General features: G+C 41.5%; 1 protein-coding gene across 2 annotated transcripts; it reads right to left on the bottom strand.

Moving 5' to 3' along the window:
* Positions 1-4,226: 4,226 nt before the first annotated feature.
* Positions 4,227-13,426, bottom strand: LOC307000195 (alpha-2-macroglobulin-P-like). Of its 2 annotated transcripts, none has more exons than XM_079615609.1 (33): positions 13,246-13,426; positions 11,586-11,769; positions 11,361-11,517; positions 11,169-11,240; positions 10,791-10,956; positions 10,618-10,702; positions 10,432-10,546; positions 10,234-10,354; positions 10,021-10,130; positions 9,778-9,948; positions 9,474-9,698; positions 9,184-9,396; positions 8,956-9,105; positions 8,583-8,732; positions 8,418-8,493; positions 8,044-8,200; positions 7,739-7,964; positions 7,528-7,651; positions 7,336-7,457; positions 7,206-7,257; positions 7,027-7,110; positions 6,761-6,937; positions 6,561-6,636; positions 6,316-6,472; positions 6,155-6,229; positions 5,924-6,086; positions 5,428-5,612; positions 5,137-5,358; positions 4,940-5,061; positions 4,758-4,839; positions 4,588-4,671; positions 4,415-4,520; positions 4,227-4,334 (listed from the first exon to the last, which is right to left on the bottom strand). In XM_079615609.1, exons 4-33 carry the CDS (start codon positions 11,172-11,174, stop codon positions 4,294-4,296), a joined length of 3,843 nt encoding a protein of 1,280 aa, XP_079471735.1. In that variant the 5' UTR covers positions 11,175-11,240; positions 11,361-11,517; positions 11,586-11,769; positions 13,246-13,426; the 3' UTR covers positions 4,227-4,293. The 2 variants fall into 2 exon arrangements, with proteins under 2 accessions (XP_079471735.1, XP_079471736.1); XM_079615610.1 differs by having other exon boundaries at positions 4,235-4,334; positions 7,336-7,427; positions 13,246-13,423.
* Positions 13,427-20,648: the final 7,222 nt, after the last annotated feature.

Raw genomic sequence — 20,648 nt, 5'->3', positions numbered from 1 at the left:
AAGTCATACTCCACATTCCATACCAGATGGGGGCAGTATACCTCCATAAAGTGAATTGATCTACTCTAGAGTAACAGACGAGAAACGGCATAGTCTCTATGCTCCGCCCCTACCTTCAAAACAACCCTAGAGCCATAGCCGAAGCCTAATAGAGGACGTTTTGCCTCCAGAGGAACGTTGGGTGATGTCAAGTGATTTTGAAACATGACATCTTCAAGCTACTCCCCTTCACCTTTACCAGTGAATATGTTCATATTCGTTTTGTTCATATTACATTTTGAGTTGTATATACACATTGTTTGAATTAAATTAATTTGACAGACAGCATTCTGTCAACATCATTGGTCAACATCAGACAGCGCACGTGAACCGATCATCTCTACTATAGTAAAAAAAACACGAACACTGTTGAAAGATACAGTAGGCTACAAATGACCTGTTCGCGCCACAAATTGTTCTCCGTCCTTAGCGACCGAGTCATTGAATGTGAAACAGCCGGCTGCTGTCGTCAGCGAGCAGCAATATTCAGACAACGAGGGCGCGCACGCCGCGTTGATACCTCCGTTTCAGTTTCTCAAACCCGCGCAGTGCGGCGCTCAGAACACGGAGACCATTCTGCCCCTAGCTATGCGTGCGAAAGCATGGGAAGCGATCCCGGGCGTGTCAGAATGGGTGCTGAACGTTGTAAAACAGGGCTATGCGCTGCAGTTCGCTCGCCGCCCCCCGCGCTTTCGAGCCCGGACCGTGACGAGCGGTCCTTTTCTTATCTGATTTGATTTGTGCTTCAGAGCGCGTGTTTTTTCCCCTGCAGCGGGTGGTGGTGGTAGGGGTCTCTTGCCAAGGGCTTCAGCCATCCTTCCGCTCTCTTCCCTGAATTGAAATGAAGTAGTGGGCTGTACTGTCCACACGATTGACATCAGGTTCAAGTACGCCCACAAGCCGTGCGAGTTATTCGTGTATTGCAGGTTGGCATGTGGTTATGTTGCCCGCATACCGCCTCCCATGGCCGAAACTGGTATTACGACACCTGTCGGGCCGTGGCTAGTAATGCTAATGCTAATTAAGGTTGATATCTCTGCAGCACTATAACTTGACATTTTTTTATGACATCATTGCCCTTATTTCTTCTCATTCTTTTGATGCGTGTAGCTCATTTTTTGGATATGTTTACCTCAATTTTTACACATGGCACCTTTAACAAACTACTTGTCTGGCCTTCAAATTTTGATACAGAATTGTATCACTTCGGGGTAGATAAGCAAAACCGAAATTATTATTATAATATGACTTGATTTATCAGAGGGGTTAAATTTAACATCTGATTAAATCTGTGATCCATCTGTGTGGTGAAATTATTCCTGGTTTGTATATTTGGTCATTAAGACACATCTTCACACCTGTTTTGTGTGACCGACTTTGTGTTTCTGTAAAGTGGATGTGAAGACTGTAGTTTAATTACTGTAAATGCAGCTCTTGTTTGGCTGCACTAGTTAATAAAAGTGTGAAATCAAATTGAAAATATACATTAAACCTGGAATTTTCTTAAACAAAAATGTTTCTACTTTTTCTGTGCAAGTAAATAAGTATTATTGATCATGTGACTCTGTACAGACAGTCAGATTTTTTTTTTATTGCTCAAGATGACCTTTGGATCCTCTCAAATCATGCTGGAGAACAGTAGATGAGATGATGGTTGAAAATGTTTTGTTTGAGGTCATCATGGTGATCAGCGTTTGCTTTATTTGGGCTCTTGACCCTTAACTTTTGTTAAATTGCTTATTTTTTCAGCAATTGCAGATTTTTTCAGAAAATATTTCTGCATTGATCAAGCAGATCAACGTCGGTCTTAAGTCAAATGACTGCATTAGAGAGATGACATGGAGTTGCAATAAATGCTTTAATAATCCGTACAACTGTAGCAGCGGGCCGTATTACTATTATTCTGTTGCGCATAACTGAGTAACTGATGACGGCACGATTAGATGTTGGCCAATCAGCAGAAAGGGGTGTTTCATTTAATCCTGGTGAAGGATAACAAATTTTAAGAGTCTATTTCAAATGTGCTTCCGTACATAACATCACGGTAAAGAATATTGTATTTAGCTTTTAAGGTTAAGCTGCAAAGTTGCAATTCCTGTTTTCTCCAGTGTATTTTAAATGAGTCGCATCACTGAGATTCTCACCTTTTCAGCCTAGCTGTAGGGGAGATTTTCACCTTTTGTCTTTAATGGCTCTGGGATGGCCCTTGGAACCGGAGTTCCTGGCCAGAATCAGCATGTGAATAGTTATGCTGATTCCTAGCTCAGACGTTGAAGCATCAAGATGATTGGATTAGCAATACAATAGCTGATTGGTTCGGTTTCTCTAGAGCAATCTAAAAAACCTACAATCCAGGTTTTTCGCCTGATAGAATCAACTCCTCCAGTCAAATTCCAGTCCCAGAAGTCCCTCCCCGTTAGAAGGTATATAACTACAATGTAAACTGTTTAGTTTTTAGACTGATTTTGGACGAACCCGCAGCCGTGCTCAATAAATAACAACTTCTGAACGCGATCCCAACTGTCTCACTGGTCCTTGCTTCGATGAAAGAAAAACTTTACAACACTGGTTATTCATAAACTGTCGTTTCACACTGCACATTCCTAAATGCCCATACACCACGCGGTGTTTCCGTGACTGTCGAAAGTGCGTGAATAGAAGGCTCACGATTAGTTGTCAGTTGCTAAGCATAGTTGTAACATTCTAACACCGCATCACTTCACACTGTACAAGTTTGGCACCGCAACGTGGAGTTAACACAATACAAGCAGAGCTAATCATGCTCCAGAGAAGGGTTTTATTATTCTGGCTCCGCCCTCCTACGTACTTCCGCTCAATTTTCGTTTTCCTTCAGTACTAGGTCTGGGATTGTGGTGTATTCTTGGGTTTTCTCCGATCAATTTTTTGCAGGTCCAATCAGCGAACAGAAGGAGTTGCTGAGAACGATGACGTTGAGGTCGTGCGCTAGTTTGAGTCGTCATACGTCACGACCAAACGTTAGCGATTGGTTAGATCCAGAGTGACTCTGGGCAGATCCAATAGTTTTAAACTTCAACAGAGTACCCGCAATCAAGGAAGTTAACGCTTGTCAATGGAGAGAGGCCAGACTCTCTGTACAAAAGAAATGTACAAGTGTCTGGTAGAACCAGAATTGGGTTTCATAACCCCAGGTAAAAAGCAGTGCTAACCCCTTTTTTAAATTACAAGTGTGAAATGCTTCCTTACCCAGGCTTAAAAGCTGTTAAAGGGGTCATGAACTGGACTATTTTATTAATAATGTTACTATGATTTTTACATGAAAAATTGTCAATTTAGATAAAGCCATTTTTCGTATACTGATTTTAGCCTCAGATTTCAACGCTCTGTTTGAAGAGGCGTGTCTGCTGTGAAACGTGTAAACGCCCACTGCTGTGATTGGTTGACATGTTTGCATTTAAATAGCTAGCATTACATGTGGAAATCTCTCAAATACTTTTACAGCTATCAAGATTAACGAATCGTGAGAAGTTTAAGTATTTAGATCTATTCCATCACATGAAAGGTTGCAGTGATGACCATTGAGCAGACGGTCTGTTGATCGCATGAATGAAAAGATTACAGCATTTCTAGGCAATTTCTGCACTCACGAATACTTCCACCAAATAAAAAGGCAAACATGAAGAACAGTAAGAGCTTCATTATGCATTGTAACAGCATCATTGAGAATGTAATGAGTTTTGGCAAGTGTCCAAAAACTCACGTTGTGTGATTGACAGCTTGGGCTATCGGAAATGGAGCGTTCTTTGATCACTTTCTGCATACATTTTAATCAGTTTAAATAAGATTTTTTTTTATCCTACTAAGAGAAACAATGCGATTTGATATTTTAGTCACTGGCTTGATTTCAGATGCATAAACAGTATTGAATGGTTTGAGAAAGATTGTTTGAATTTGAATACAAATCAGAAAATCACTTATCAGGCATTGGAATATAGTTATTACTTATTACCATGGTTGGAAAAGAAAAGGTTAAATTTTCCAGTTAATGAAGGGTCACCTGCAAGCAAAGCACCTCAATATTAAATGCCTAGTAAAAAAAAAGAACCGCAACTTTCTGAGTGAGCCATGTTAATGATTTGAAGTCACAGGACAACTAGAAACTCATGAACACCAACTAATTCAAACACACATCACATAATGAACAAGCAACAGAACTGGTTGTATAAAAAGTGGTTTTATTTAAGTCACGCATCCTACAGTCAGTACTGAATCAAATCATAGACAGGGAGATGTGTAGGTGGTCTCAAAGGAATCACCTGAAATAGGAGCAGAAAATTAACTGGATTATTAACAGTAATTCAGCCAGAGAAAAAGCATGATTAGGACGAAAGCATACTTGTCTGATAGTAGTCATAAACGTTTATGACTGCTGGCTTGAGATTTTTCACTGCAAGAACCTGTTTCAGCTGCAGAGTGTAACTCATGGGGACGCCTTTGGGAACCTGTGAGACAGAAAGGATGAACCACAGCACACGAGAAAATGGCAGCTAGTAATATACCCAGTCTCACCTCTTTTAGATACACTAGGACATGATCATCTTCAACATCAACCCGTTCCACTAGCGGGGCAAACGATTGGGGTGAAGAACCAAGCTATGGGTAAGAGACATCATTTACACAATTACAATTGAAGGAGCTTCAAGCATCTTAGAACTTTCTAAACAATCTTAAATACAAACCAGTGACGTGTCTGCCGTGAAGCCTGACAGGAGCTTAATGTCTACTAGAACCATGTTAGTGCTTGATTTTACACCATTGTATCTGAATGAGGGTGAAAAGAGGTTTAGTCAAAAAGATCAAAAACAGCGCTTCATTTTTGTAAGAGTCATAAACATCAGTTTCAGGACACAATGCTACTTACTTCACATTGAACTTCAACATAAGATTGGCTCCAAGCGGTTGGCAGTCTCCAGTCACCTTCGCTTCGACACTCAGTGTCCTGGAAACTTTAACGGGTGTTGGGATGTTGTAGAAACATGCAACCTATAGTACGAGTAGAAAAAAAAACGCATTTAGATTTGGATGTGCACAGCAAATAGAGAGGGTGAAGATACAGACCTGCACAGACACACAAGTGGATCCTGATGCTTTAACACTATATTTGCCAGGAACGTTCTTCAGCCACTTCTCCTGATACAGCAGCCTGTTGTCCCGATTCACTTTGAAGCTATAAGAGTCTCCTCCCACTACTGAGGACTGTACGGTGACGGAGCTGGAGCCATCCAAGCTGAACACTTGAGCAGCGTACACAGACAGAGCCTGAAGAGCCACCACTGTATCCTAAAAACAAGCACCAGATTAAAAATCTACTCATAAATGATTGCACTCATGTTTGGTGGTCAGAGGCACCTGGGTGGAGGAGAAGCCTCCATAGGGATTCTGCTGGGCCACGAGCCAGTTGACAATGCGGTTAGCATAGGCCAGATTAGCGGTCGTGAGAGGCTGAACAGCGAGAACCGCTAGCAGAACGTAAGAGCTGATCTCCACCGCCAGAGTATCACCAGATGTCGTCTGAGACCAATGGAGCTTAGTACCTTAGGATGAGATTGAGGGGAGAAAGTTTGACAAAGAAACGGATGAACAAACATCAAGTAAACGTAAATGTTACTGTAAATGTATTTTTTGCATTTTCTGTATGCATGTGAAAAGCCCTTCTAGGGACGGACATTGCAAATTAGCCTTGGCTATAAATGTTGTAGTGTGGTACATGTTCACACGTGTCCCTATTAAATAAAATTAAATGTCGTCTGAGACCAATGGAGCTTAGTGCCTTAGGATGAGATGGAGGGGAGAACGTTTGACAAAGAAACTAATGAACAAACATCAAGAGGCTGGTAAATCTCACCATCAGAAATGGCATAGTTGTCCAAGCAAGTTAAAAGCTGTGATCGAGTGGTGGTCTCTCCAGCCAGACTGAAGGTGTAGGCCAGCAGAGCCGTGGCATAAGTGTTTCCCAGGTTCCCAACGACAGGCCTCAAGCATGACAGAGCATTAGTAATGGCAGGATCCTGAAATAAAAACCATATCAGAAAAATCCTCTGCAAGGAGCTCACAGAACTACTGGAGACTTGTTTACCATTGTGGGGACGCCTAGTTCGAGCAGTGATGCAACAGTGTAGGCAGTCATGGTCACCTCATCACCAACTCCTCCCTAAAACATCACCATATTTGATTTAGAAGAACAGCCTCATCTCAAGTCAATTGGTTAGAGCATAGTTTAAGAAACATGTAATGCACCTTCATGTCGATGTGGTGCAGAGTTCCCTGTTGCATGAAACAGCCGTCTGAACCCTGCTTGCTGATCAACCAATCCTTTGCACTCTGCAGGACATTTGGATCAATGAAGATAAATTGCCTCGCTAGACCAAAAGACCTCATGACAAAGGCGGTCAACCTGGTCGTGAAGAAGGTTGTGACAAACTGAACTTACAAACTGCTGGTGCCACAACAGATACACAACAGTAGAACAGCGTGAAACTCACCATGTATTCGATTCATCATTACCAAATGTGCTGTATGAACCATCATTGTGTCTGTAGTTCAGTTGTCTTTGGGATCCTGATTGGGGAAAAAGCCACATGTAAATAGGTCAAGGTAGTTAGTCTGATTGAGTTAATCTGAGGACAAAACCAGTTTGGAATTTAGTCTCCAACATATGTAAAGTGGATTTGGTCATCCATACCTTCCTGAAGGTAGCCTGTGGCAGTCTCTCGGATGGCTGCGGTGAGTTGCTCCGTGACTTCCAGGTACATCAGGATGTAAATATTGGGAGCAAGAACAATCATATTCTGTTCTCCACAGCCATACGGCATCTTTAATAACCTATCCAGATTCTTCAGCGCACGACCCATTATGTCCCCTACAAGTATGTAAAGCATTAAACCCACATCAGAAAGCGTTATTCTACCAACCTTCACATGTCAGTTTCCACTCAATTAAATGTTTTACCAAGGACTGAAACAGAGCATCTGGCTGATCCTTGAACAACATTTTTTGGAAGTGTCAGAGTCACGTCTTCAGAAAGAACTTTTCCTGCAGACCGAAAAGAATGGATCAGCATTGAGCGCTAGGCTAAAATTTAGCTGTACAGGGAGAATTTATTGGGGAATCATTGAGTGCTAACAAACCCTTTGGACACAGTAACCAACTCTGGGTGTTTGTCCTTTCAACTCCTTCAGGCTATAAAAGCAATAAAACACAACATCAGTAGCAGCATGAGCGCCATGATCAAACTCCAGAAAGCTGGTTAACACTTACCAGGACAAGTAGACTTCGAGTGACTATGTCAGTGCGTCCTCTCGTCGGCACAGTCACTACTTCAGTGCCACATCGAGACCGGGATGCTTCAGCTGAAGCATTGACAGTCACATTGACAGTTCCTGTAGTGAAAAGTGTATATTTGGTGTTGCTCACTTCCTGTCTAATTTAGAGAGGCAGTCCAAAACTGACCTAGAACAGAAGCTGAGAGAACCCATTTGAAGGTCTTTCTCCCATTGGCACAAAGACAGGATGAATACGGATCAGTATAGGGTTTAAGAGTGAAGGCCGTGGATGAATCTGGAGTTACTTTAACCTGCCAATGAAACCGAGCACATGGAGCAAAGACACATGACCTTCTATACACATATATATATAGATATGAAAATAAACCATTGCAGACCATGATGCACTTGGACAGATAGCTGAAGACTGTGGCCTTCAGATCAAAAGACTCCCCACGGACGATGGAGTACGGCAGGGAGAGCTCCAGGAAGAAGGGCTGGAAGACCGTCAGCAGAGCAGGACGAGCCAGACCGAAACCTTTTGAGGACAGGCAGAATGCCTCCGTCTCCCATGTGGTGATGGTGTCAGGAACAGTGAGGGGAACTTGTGTGGATCCAGTGTCTCTAAAAGACAGCACAAGAGAAATTAAGAGGAACAGAAGTAAAAACGGTGGTTAAGTAGTTTTAGAAGGAGTTCACTAACCCCACTTGAGCAAGCTGCCAGAGCCATGTTTCTGGAAAGTAAGTCCTGATGGTCACTTCTGAAGAGGGATTGTCACCTCCAGCACTTTCTGCTTCTGGAAGAGCCATTTCAGCAGGAGCCATTTCAGCCATAGCTACAGGAGGACCATTCAAATTCACTGAAAGAGACAAGCAATTTCACCCGTTTACTCTGAACGGTATTAGTGTCTGCAGAATAAGCATTATTCAAAACTGCCCCTCTTGTTGCAATTATGGAAATTTTAACACCAATTTGTCCATCCACAAAGTAAGCGAAATAACCTCCTACAACAAGGCAAGTTCACCAGGTCATTCAGAATAGTTTATGTAAAGAACTGTCCATCTGCATAGACCTACTTTCTGGAAATCTACGATACAGCGGGCACGGAGGGGCTTGTACAGCAAGATTTGTAGCGATCTTCATTCCCAGGCTCTGTCATAGTAACAAGTCAAAACAAGACCAATTTAAAGTCAATGACTCCATACTATTCAGTGACTACATAATCATTTATGGTTTTCTACCTTGAAAGTTGTGTAGGCTTGATTTGTAGGAGAAGTGTAGGCAGAATCTATATGAAAAGCTAGACGGGGTCGAAAACCTAGACACTCTGGTTCATCCTGAACGCTGGATGGGTAACCTGATAGTGATCGCACCGGGAGCAAGTCAAACACCTAGGACCATAAAACAGTGTTGGTTTGTCACATGTTTATTTAACTAAATGCATTAATGTTTGGCATGTTATGGTCACAGAGTTAATGTTAGGTGTTAAGAGTATACAAACGGTTATAATTATAACATGATAGCATAGGTTTGTCTAATTGAACCATTAGCATTATTCATTTCAAAGCCAAACCTTAATGTCAATCAAGACCAACAAGATCTGCACATGGCTACCATTTTAGCACTCAGACGTCTTCCTGGCTCCAAGATCCAGACGCTCTGATCTACAGCACTGATGCCACACAGAGATCCTGCTTCAGCAGAGACGGTCAGAACATTTCCCTCAGCAGGAACAGCCGTAGCAGGAGAGAACTGTAGAGACACCTGGAACAATGACCAATAAGCTGTAGGACACATCATCATACCCCACTTGAAGGCAAAAGATGCTAGTGCACATCATACTTGGTTTTGGAAATGCGTTTCTGTCTCAAACGATGCACTACCAACAACAACATTCTCACTGGGCAGAACGGAGTAAACCAGAATCTGCACTGCTGGAGCCATATCGACACTGACAGACAGTTGGAACGACACGGAGCCACTCGTGACTGTATTAGAAGCCCTCGCTTTGACCGTCTGAAATCCATGGAGGACTATCAATCCTCTGGACAAGACCTGACAAAAAACAAATGGGTGCATAAAACAGGCGAGAGCAAGGTTTATAAAAAAACAAAACCCTGATGTCCACTCACCATATAGATGATATCAACACTGTAGTCACCAGACTCTCCAACAAAAGAATACTTTACAGTGACTGGAAACGAAGCATCTAATTTGAGTGGCTGCTCAAGCTTCACTATAGTAAGTTCACTAGATGGGTTGCTGGAAGAATCAGGGTGGAGAAGCTGAACAACCCTGGTATCTGTAGTGAAGTATGGCGATTTGTAACCATTAACAACCGCTGGAGTCGCACTTGCCTGGGGAACAACAGATGGAATCAGTTTCATGTGAGAGATTGGGAGAAGTCCATTTCACAAAACACAGAGCAAATCGAACCACTAGATTCAGAGCAGCTTTAGGAAGACTAGCAGTGCAGAGGGAGAACGAGGCCAGTCCGTTCTGGTTTGTAGTCAGATCCTTCAGCAGTTTGTTGGGCCAGCTGTTACCATCCAGGAGATAAACCACTTTGTTTGCAATTGGAGTCCCATCAAAACGAGACACTGATATCTGTTGGGATTCAAGGTTAGTAAAGGGAACCAATGTGAAGGCTTCTGCTACAAGGAATAAACTTTTACTTGCCTTTCCTTTAATTGTTGATCCAGGTTCAAAATAATCCGGGAGGTCCACAAACATCACTTTGCCGACTTCAAACGTAACGGACACTGTTGCAGATTTTGACATCAATACATCTAAAAAAAAAAAAAAAAAAAAAAAAAAAAAAAAAAAACTCTAAATAAACGAGTCAACTTCCTCCATACACATGCAATTGGTTTAGATCAGCCAATATCTCACCTGTTCCCTCCTCAGTGACATTCACATTTACAAGAAAAGTGTCTTGCATATTATTTTCAAATTTGGTGTTGAAAAAGACTGATGTATCAACGGTAAGGGAGGCACAGCCAGTGGCATTCATCTGGTAGCAGAACAAAGTCACATTTAAGTCAAGCACAAGCAGAAGAAAAACCCTCCACTGTAAGGCAGGAGTCAAACCTTTGCAGTTTTATCCAGGCAAAGACGGGTCAAATCAGGAACCACAACATATGAAAACGGCTCACGACATACTTCCAACAAGGCTTGGCCAGGTACAGGTTGGCCATATGTGTATCTGGGAAACGTCACAAGGAACAAAATCAAGAACGGACCAACCACAAGACAATATCTGTAGGTTTCACTCACTTGGCACAAGCCTCAACTTTCAGTCCCACATCTGCAACACTGTACATCTGTGGTGCGTTTACAGTCACATCAAATTTGGGCAAAACTAAACCAGAAATAAAAATGCTGTAAGACCTGAGATCTGTCGATGAACTGTTGCACATTATATACACACAATGTTCATAACAGCTTACCGTATTTTTTCACCTCAAAAATGTGGGAGGTCATCTGGTCACCAATAAAAGCCTTTAGTGTGTAAATCCCTATCTGAGCCTCTGGGTTTAACTCGTGAGAAAGCTGCAATATCCACCCCGTTGAGGAAATGTTTGTCCACTGACCAATTCGGTTATTATTATTGTCCTATTAAAACAATGAACAGCTCAGAGAAATACTGCAAAAAAAAAAAAAAAAAAAAAAAACTCCATTGCAAAATTCTCACCTCCACCACCAGACTGTACTGCAAGACACAAAGATAGGAATGTTAAGCATTTAAAAAGAACACTGATGCATCAATCATTATTTTTTTTTACATGTTTAAATGCAAAACTACACATGTAAACAACATGCAATACGTTCATGGTCAGTCCTTACCATCTGATCAAGAGGAAAAAACTTGCCATCCATGGTGACAACTCGGAAATTCACTGCAAAAAAGCAACAAACGCTCACAATTATTGCATAATGCACCTGAAGGCGATCAGAATCTGTAGTGTAATGGACTTTCTACACCTCTAATATTCAACCAAGGGTCATTCACAGCTCACCAGTTTGTCCTGGATTGTAGATGGGTTTGTCTGTTTGGATGAAGGTCAAAGGCAGGTAACGTCTGAACATGACTTTCCTCTCTTCAGTCGCTCTGAAGACCTTCCCTTGAACTTCTACCTTCAGTGTCTGCACAGATTCTTTATCTACTCGAGGAGCCTGTAGAGAAACCCAGTTAAACCAGGAAAAAGAAAAAAAAGAAACCCACTTGCATCTTAATGGCATACCTGGAAACAAAAGCAGCGGTGAAATGGCTTTGAAGAAACCTGCTGCATAAGTTGAGTCATCCCATTTTCCTCATCAAGCAGAGAAACTGTCATTGTGAGACTCTCTTGGGGTTTCAGAAGACTAGCACACAATTTGGCATCAGATCCAGTTTCAATCACTGCAGGGAACGTCACCATGAATAACCTGTGTAAACATCATGAAGTTTAGGTTCAGGGACCAAATGGAATCAGGTCAGAACATTTACATGTTGGTTGAACATCCACAGAAAGTGTCTGCCACAGGGTTGCCAAGTCTATGGGCAGTTGGGGTGGTATTTGAGCTGCACAATTTAAAAAACAAAAGTTTGATTAATGAAACAAGTGAAGTATTTATGAATCAAGCTTTTTGAATAAATATTTTGAATGATTCAATGGCATTGTACACCACAAGGTGATGACGAATGTTAAAATCAAAACAATCATTTGAAGTGACAATTTCATACCTATACATGACAACTGGTCTCTGGCTCAGCAGCACCAATGCAGATTCAAATGTTCCGTTTGATTGTCAAAGGTTTAATTAATAGTCAAATCTTTGTAATTTAGGAATAAGGCTGTGTGGGGGTTTAAATCAAGATCACAATCTCTTAACAATTAATCGTGCCGCTCTAGGTTTTATGTTGAAGCTCCAAATTTAAAGGGGACATATCATGAAAATCTGCATTTTTCCTGTTTAATATGCATCTACCAACCCAGAAAACATGAAGTGACCCAGTAACTGTTTTGGTAAGCCTTTCTCTGTGAACATGAAAAAAAAAGCCGACCAGATTTCGCTCCCCTTCTGACGTAGGATCCCCTATCTTAGATGACCACTTATGTTATAATGTTTCCACCCACAGCACCGCCATCTGGTTGCTGCATAGATGAGCACTGAACTATTTGACCAAACCAAATGTCACAGCGGTCTTATAAAGACCTCAGAGACTGTCAACCTGTGTAAAAAAGTTAAACATGATGGTATATGCAAGTCAATGAGATGAATCAATGTAACTCCACAACTACATAAATGGATCCACTAATCATTCAGAAACTTCCAGGGGTGTCTAAAAGTTGAACCACTTCCTGAGACTCTGTAAGGCTGCACTCGCTACTGGTTTTTTCTGAGATTTTTGATGAGTGAGATGCGTGTTTTGTTATTTCCAGTATCCGAATCTAATGTAAAGGATCGGCCTTTCAGAAAAAAAGCCTAAAGGATCAGAATAGAGGCGGAGCAGCAGCTCATTTGCATTTAAAGGGACAAAAAAGGCAAGTTTTTGCTCACACCCATAAAGAGGCAAATTTGTCAAGCTATAATAAATGATCTGTGGGGTATGTTGAGCTGAAATTTCACAAGTGTATGGTTTCCTTCCAAGAATGTGTCAATTACATCTTTTGAAAAGGGGCATAATGAACTGAACTGGCAACACTGGACTGCCATGGTAAAACAAATAAGCACAAAACAATACATTTATGAACACTCAATGAACATCATCATTTGACCACTAGATGGCCACAAAGTACAAAATGAACAATGAACTTTTAACATTGGTTAAAGCTTTGGGGATTCATTTTGTCATCTTTAAAACTGCATCAGCATAAACATTAGTCTACTTCGGTTCACTTCAAAGCCCACGGTACTCACGGCCTCTTCTGTCCATCCACAGCAAAGAGGAAGAGGGCTAAAATGAGCCCTTTCCAAACACAAATCTCCCTCACAGCCATGAAGAGCAATCATCCAAGACTAGACAGAAATCAAGAGTCTCTTTCAAAAACCCTGCAGCACTTCTGTTAAGATCCACACTGCTCTACAGCATAATTCTAAATCAGCTGCACTGATGCCAGCGTTATTTAAACGCTCTTAATAATTCAGAACAGGTTGATTTAGCATCACAGGCAATCTGGACGTCTTTAGGGCGGAGCCCCGGTAATTAATCACAGGGTTGCCAACTCTGAAACACATGCTCTTAGGGTAGGCTACATTTACACAACAACGTACTAAAAACCGGAAAGATGTTTCTTTTTACAGACGACAACATTGTCAAATAGATGCCCGTTCAGATGGATCCGCGAAAACAGCTAAAAACTCTGTATGCACCGTCAGAGGTTGTCAAGTCCCGAAGAGACCTTCTTTAAGTGACTTAGGTCATTACTGTCATTTATACAGCAGTCAGGTCCGGCCCGATAATTGATACATTTCTGATTGAACAATATGGGATTCCATGAGTGGGGATATAAGGGAACTTCATGGCAGAACATTTTTATTGGCTTGTATTCTATTCGTCTGTATGTGTACCTAGTTGAGGGGCCGTTGCAAGTTGTCCTTTGTGTACTTGTAGCACTGGTAGGTGTGCTAAATGTGTTTCTGGTGAGTTCTGATCCATTTTAAAATATTCACTCTGATTTCTGTCAAGGCAGCTCAACAGCCACAGAGGGGACAGGCTAAAGAGAAAACTACACACAGATCCAGCCGTAAAGGAGGACCTCCAAATAAAGAGGAGGATGGTGGACCTTCTGGAGGAGTCGGAGAGGCGTAACACAGAAAGGCTAAACTTACAGAGAACATAGCCACCATTACCAACAGCATCCATGAGGGGTTTTCACTACTGAGGCATAATGTTCAAGCCGCAGCCTCATGTTAGTCCAATGGTATTTGAAACCAGCCATTTTCCCTCGGCTATGGTAGACACTTTAGTTTATTGTAATTTTAATTCCATTGTTGGGGCAGATACATATATAAAAGTGGCAATATGTTGCCATTTGTTGATTGTTGTTCTTTAAGTTATTGTTGACTCAGTTATAAGAGGGCACACTGTGGCATGAGTTTAAGTTTGATATAACCACTTATTTAATGTCTTCCAATTTATATATTTACATATGTAAGACTGATGAATCTGGGTGTCATGTGTCCTGTTGAGAATTCTACCTGTTTTGTTGCAATTTGTTTTTTACATGGTGATTATTGGAGGGTGCACTTTTTGACACTGAATGCAATGTTTATATTCGTCAAGCATGTTTATAGCAGATAAAATGCAATATGTTGTAAGCAACCAGGGATATTTATGTTTATTAGATACTTGCATCGAAAAGTATGAAACCTGTATGCTGCCCATGTACAACCGATTGCAAACCGATTCAATAGTAGATACTGTACTATTAACATATTCTTTCATCAGGAAAGGCAGTAGCGGGTAGGCAAGATCACTCAAAAGGAAAATGGGTATCGCCTCCTCGTCATCCAGAATCTTCTTCTCCAGTGAAGGGATCTTTCCGGTCTTAAAATATGGATTTAGCTTGGAATTGGTGAAGACATGCGTGTCATGAACAGTCCCTGGTCATTTTATGACATCATCCATAAATCTGCATTTGTAGTCACATACAGTTTGCACATTCAGGGAATCTCTTCCCGTCCGGTTCAGGTAATCCATTGAGTTGACAGATGGCTGCTTTATTTCGTTGTGGGTGCCATATACGGCTCCTAAACACTGAGGCATACCATGAGCGTGTTCAAATGCGGACACTAACTCGTGGGTTTCGGGCACAGTGAGAGGCAGCTTTATGTATTTTGGACCTAGGTGAACAGAGATGGCACTGCATGTTTGCCTGACAATAACAAACAGTCTGCCGTGAAAATATAAAGGCATTGGCGTTTTTTGAAGTCTCCCCTCATTACTTAAGCAGTACAGCGTGCACACCTAATTAAGGACTCCAACTGGTGATCTCATGTTGGTCTAGATTTAGTTGCGCTCATATTTATTCTGTTAGTCACACCAGTGTGTGTGGATTTGGACTGAGTCTTGAGCAAACCATGAGTTTTTAGTTCTAACACACTCTTCTTTAAAAGGGGAAAGGATACTTAAATGAGGCTAAGTTTGATACTTGCATGTCTCACCCATTTTAATAAAACTGTCCCTATGCAATTTGAGGCTCAAGTTGATGTTTGCTGATGTAAACAGACCTGGTTATATCTGTGTGTTAGCATCATTTAGGATGACAGTTGTAGTTTTCAGGGGATGGCTCAAGGACCTTTGTTGGGAGAGTGAGTTTGCTGAATTATTCATTAAATGTGAACAATTTGTGTGTCTGATTGGTCAAGACACTACATTAAAGAAAATAAAAAGATTTGTGTTTGATCCCTTTTATGTTGCGGCTTAAAACGAGCTGGCCGTAACCATGATGAAATTTATAAGTATCATCGGCATAACAGTGGAAACTAGTTTCATGTTTACCAAGATGTAGCAAATATATTGAAAATATAAGTGGGGGACTTCCGGTTTGAGCATGTAGCGAACAGACGTGTGAGAAGTGGCTCCCGAATTACTTTTTTATTTTCTACCTCATTTTTTCGGCATAAAGTTAGGTGCACCTTAAGTTGATTACGCGTACGTTAAGCATAACTTTACACAACTAAATGAGACCAAAGAGACGTGACCGAGGCCAAAAAACGACCGAGATGGACGAAGATGCCACAAGTGAAGACAACATGGCTACACAAACTAGCCCAAGCTCGGAGTTACCTGCTGATCTTGCTAAGCTTCACTCGGTGCTTATATCCGACCTTGCACAGCAAACAGACTCCCTCCTGAAAAAAGCACTCGGCGATGCATTGGCACCAATTTCGGCATCCCTGGAACTGGTAAAATCGTCGCTTGATTCCCACGAAGAACGTATCCATGACATGGAGGAAGGGTTAAACGACCACAGCGACAGGATTGAGGCGATCGAAACAACATGCACCGCACTTCTAGCTGAAAACGAGAGGCTCAAAAACAAAGTGGACGATTTGGAAAATCGCTCCCGTAGGTCCAATCTGCGAGTGGTCGGTATCCCGGAGCATATGGAGGGGCCGGACACAGTTAAGTTCATGACTGAATTTTTCGAAGAAGTCCTGGGTAAGGAATTCTTCCCACATCCCCTCATTATTTCCCGCGCTCACCGAGTGGGACCCAAGCCGACCGCTGAACCCGGCGCTAGCTCCAAACGGCCGAGGATATTCCTCGTTCTCTTCCACGACTTCCAAAACAAGCACCGCATAATAACGAGGAAACGAGTGCAGCTGTTCTTCAGGGGACATAAGGTATTTTTCCACGAGGATGTCAGCGCGGAACTCGGCAAGAAACAAGCTGCTTTTAAAGAAGTGAAATCCCTCCTGTATAAAAAGAACGTCAGGTTCGCTCTTATCTATCCCGTCCGGCTCCGCGTCCTTCATGACGGACAGACGTTGATTTTCGAGACTCCGGAGAAAGCCAGAGAGTTTTACGAGCTTCATTGGGGAAAGTAGCCTAAATGATGCTGGAGCACAGAATATTTATGAGAAGATGAAAGTAAGCCTAACTTTCAGCTTAAATACTTTGATTCCTTGGGACTATTTGTTTTCGTACATGTTTAAGTTTAAGGTACAATAATAATGCAGTGGCCTCTGTGATTTAAATATACAACAGTGTGTTTTTTTTCTTTTTCTTTTTAAGCATAGCAGCAGGGTTGTTTTAGTTAGTGTGGCTTTCACACATAATTGGCATATGACCATTTCACAGACTGGTCAATTTAATAAGGTAAATTAAATGAGCTGGATACATAACTAGGTCAGTCACTTCGAATTATTTTACATACTTTTATCAGTCCAATTGTGCTCTGTGTATTTGCACAGATGCAAATCAGGGATATATCATATTACTTTCAAATTTATTTATTTAGTTTGGTCCCTTTTTTCTTTACTATCAAAGTGAGCTGAACAGATAATTATGGTAGAACACAAATCACTTACTAAGAAAGGAGCCATCCTCAGGTTAGGATAGGAGTTATAGACAACGTTAGATGTCTTGGAAGTTTTTCCGTTTGGGAATTCCTGCGGTTTTCTTCATTTGGGGAAGAAGATCTAGGTTTGGGGTGTTCAATGTTTTTATTTTATTTTTATTTTATTTTCGTTTTTTTCTATTTCCACTTAAGTTTCATGAGAACTGGGGAACATTTTATTTACATGGCAAAACCTTATCTTTTGAGGATGCACATAGCTATGTTAATCTGTATTTTTAGTTCATTATTATTACTATTTTATTTTACCTCTACACAACTGCACGCAGTGCGTGTTGACATCACTTATGACCACAAATGTACTTCCATAATGTGGTTCAGGCTAATCATACACATTTTGGATGTCTCCTATGATAAGTAACGCGGGTGGTACAAGCCCAGGAGGGGGAGCTGCAGTTAGGTTTTTATCCTGGAATGTTAAGGGGATGAACGGTCCTGTGAAACGTTCTAGGATTTTTTCCCATCTTAAACAATTGAAAACGGATGTTTTGTTTTTGCAGGAGACACATTTACGGTTAGAATATCACACCAGACTCCGTAAATTATGGGTTAATCATATCTTCCATTCCAAATTTAATAACAGATCGCGAGGGGTGGCAATTTTGATTAATAAACGAATTCAATTCTCACTAAATGCAATTATTGCAGACCCCAATGGTCGATATGTCATTGTATCGGGCCTCCTATTTCAAACACCCGTTATTTTGGTAAATGTGTATGCCCCTAACTGGGACGATACTGAATTTGCCAATAAGCTTCTGTCATCTCTCCCTAATTTAGATACACATAGACTGATCCTCGCAGGAGATCTTAATTGTACAATTAACCCATTGCTCGATAAATCTAGCCCTAAAACTACCTCACCTTCTGCAATGTCGAGGGTCTTTTCAGACTTCATGAGACAAAATGGCTGTGTAGATCCATGGAGGTTTCAAAATCCAACCTCCAAACAATTCTCTTTCTTTTCTCATGTCCATCATTCTTTCTCAAGGATAGATTACTTTTTTATAGATAGCTCGCTCATCCCTGCAGTGAAATCAGTTGAATACTTGGCCATCATCATTTCAGATCATGCACCACTTATCTTAGACCTTTCTTTCACTTTGAATGTTAGAGAGCAACCCTTCTGGAGACTTAATTCCCTGCTGCTTTCAAACGAGAAATTTTGCGAACATGTGGCTACTAATATAGATACTTTTTTGGAAATAAACAAGAAGGAAGGTATATCATATTCCCTACTTTGGGAAACCTTAAAAGCGTACTTAAGAGGACAAATTATCTCCTATGTAGCACATGTCAATAAAGAACGCCGCAAACAAATACAAGACCTGACGGATTCAGTTTTTAATTTAGACCGCAAATATTCTGAAAGCCCTTCCCCAGAATTATATAAAGAACGGATAGCTCTACAGTCTAAGCTCAATCTTCTATCCACCAACCAGGCTGAATACTTATTACTGCGGACCCGGAGCACTTACTATGAGTATGGAGAAAAAGCTAGTCGATTGCTGGCTCACCAGCTGAAACGTCAGGCTGCTTCACGGCTCATACCCCAAGTAAGAGATCAGGATCAAAACATAGTCACCAACCCAAAGGAAATCAATAATACTTTTGCAACATTCTACTCTACACTTTACACGTCTGAATTCCCATTAGATGTTACGAATATGAACAGTTTTTTAGATAACTTAGAATTACCTACTATTGAGCCTGGAGACAGAGAAATGTTAGATCGACCTCTTGCACTGAAAGAGATCGCTGCAGCCATCGGAGACATGCGAACTGGTAAATCTCCAGGACCCGACGGTTACCCCCCTGAATTTTTTAAGAAATTTAAAGATAAACTTGCACCTATTATGCTAGAAGTATTTAACGAATCATTGGGAAACGGTTCCTTGCCCCCAACCCTCACACAAGCTAAGATTATACTACTCCTCAAAAAGGACAAGGACCCCACCAACTGTGGCTCTTACCGTCCTATCTCCCTCCTAAATGTTGATATAAAAATTTTAGCCAAGGTAATGGCACATCGTTTAGAATCCGTTCTCCCCAAAGTGATCTCTGAGGATCAGACTGGTTTCATAAAGGGTCGCCACTCTTTTTCAAATATTCGCCGACTTGCTAACGTCATCTACTCCCCCGGTCCTTCCTCAACTGCAGAAGCTGTAATCTCTCTGGATGCGGAGAAGGCGTTTGACCGGGTGGAGTGGAAATACTTGTTTGCCGTATTGGAGAGGTTTGGGTTCGGTGACACGTTTCTGGCATGGATTCGTCTGCTCTATTCGTCCCCACAAGCATGTATTCAAACTAATCAATCTCATTCCAAATTTTTCCCCCTGACACGTGGGACACGTCAAGGATGTCCTCTATCCCCGCTCCTGTTTGCAGTGGCAATCGAGCCTCTTTCGCTTTCTTTAAAGTCGTCATTATTATTTCGGGGGGTTGGGCGTGGGACTGAGGAACATCGCGTCTCTCTGTATGCAGACGATCTCTTGATATATGTAAGCAATCCAGAAACCAGCACCCCTGTAATTGTATCACTATTGAATAATTTTGGGTCTTTTTCTGGCTACAAACTCAATTATCAGAAAAGCGAATGCTTCCCCATTAATGATTTGGCAATGCAAATTAAACAGGAAGCAGTCCCCTTTCACTTAACACATTCCGGTTTCAAATATCTTGGAATAAACATTACGCGTTCCTTCACCTCTCTTCTTGGGGATAATTTTACACCTTTAGTTAACCAAATGAAAGCTGACTTATAAAGGTGGAACTGCCTACCTCTGACTATTGCAGGGAGGGTACAATCGGTGAAGATGAACGTACTTCCAAAATATTTGTATCTGTTTCAATGTCTACCGTTATTCCTGACTAAATCATTTTTTAAATCAGTTAACACATCCGTTACCTCCTTCATCTGGAAGAATAAAGTTCCAAGAGTTAATAAAGGCTTACTTCAGAGGGGTCGCGATGTGGGGGGACTAGCTCTCCCCAGTTTTATCCACTACTATTGGGCAACTAACTTGCAAAAAAATGTATTCTGGCTCCATGTGCCAGACACCGACTGGTGTACACTTGAGGCACACTCTTGCCACTCGTCCTCTCTCCCTGCTTTGGTGTACTCCTCCCTGCCCACAAAGTGGTCCAAGTTTACCTCCAATCCCATAGTATTGTCCACCCTTAGAATCTGGGCCCAGTTCCGAAACCATTACAAATTCACCTCTCCCTCCCCCCTTA

The sequence above is a fragment of the Phoxinus phoxinus genome (genome assembly GCF_949152265.1).
Source record: "Phoxinus phoxinus genome assembly, chromosome: 1".
Classification (NCBI taxonomy): Eukaryota; Metazoa; Chordata; class Actinopteri; order Cypriniformes; family Leuciscidae; genus Phoxinus; species Phoxinus phoxinus.
Note: the sequence above shows the minus strand (reverse complement) of the source record. Positions and strands in the feature narration are given on the sequence as shown.

Coding starts and splice junctions, on each gene's coding strand:
- LOC307000195 (XM_079615609.1), bottom strand. Junction 8,201..8,417: donor GTATCGTAGATTTCCAGAAA/GTAGGTCTATGC, acceptor TGTCTCTTTCAG/TGAATTTGAATGGTCCTCCT. Junction 6,637..6,760: donor CACAGGCTACCTTCAGGAAG/GTATGGATGACC, acceptor TTCCCCAATCAG/GATCCCAAAGACAACTGAAC.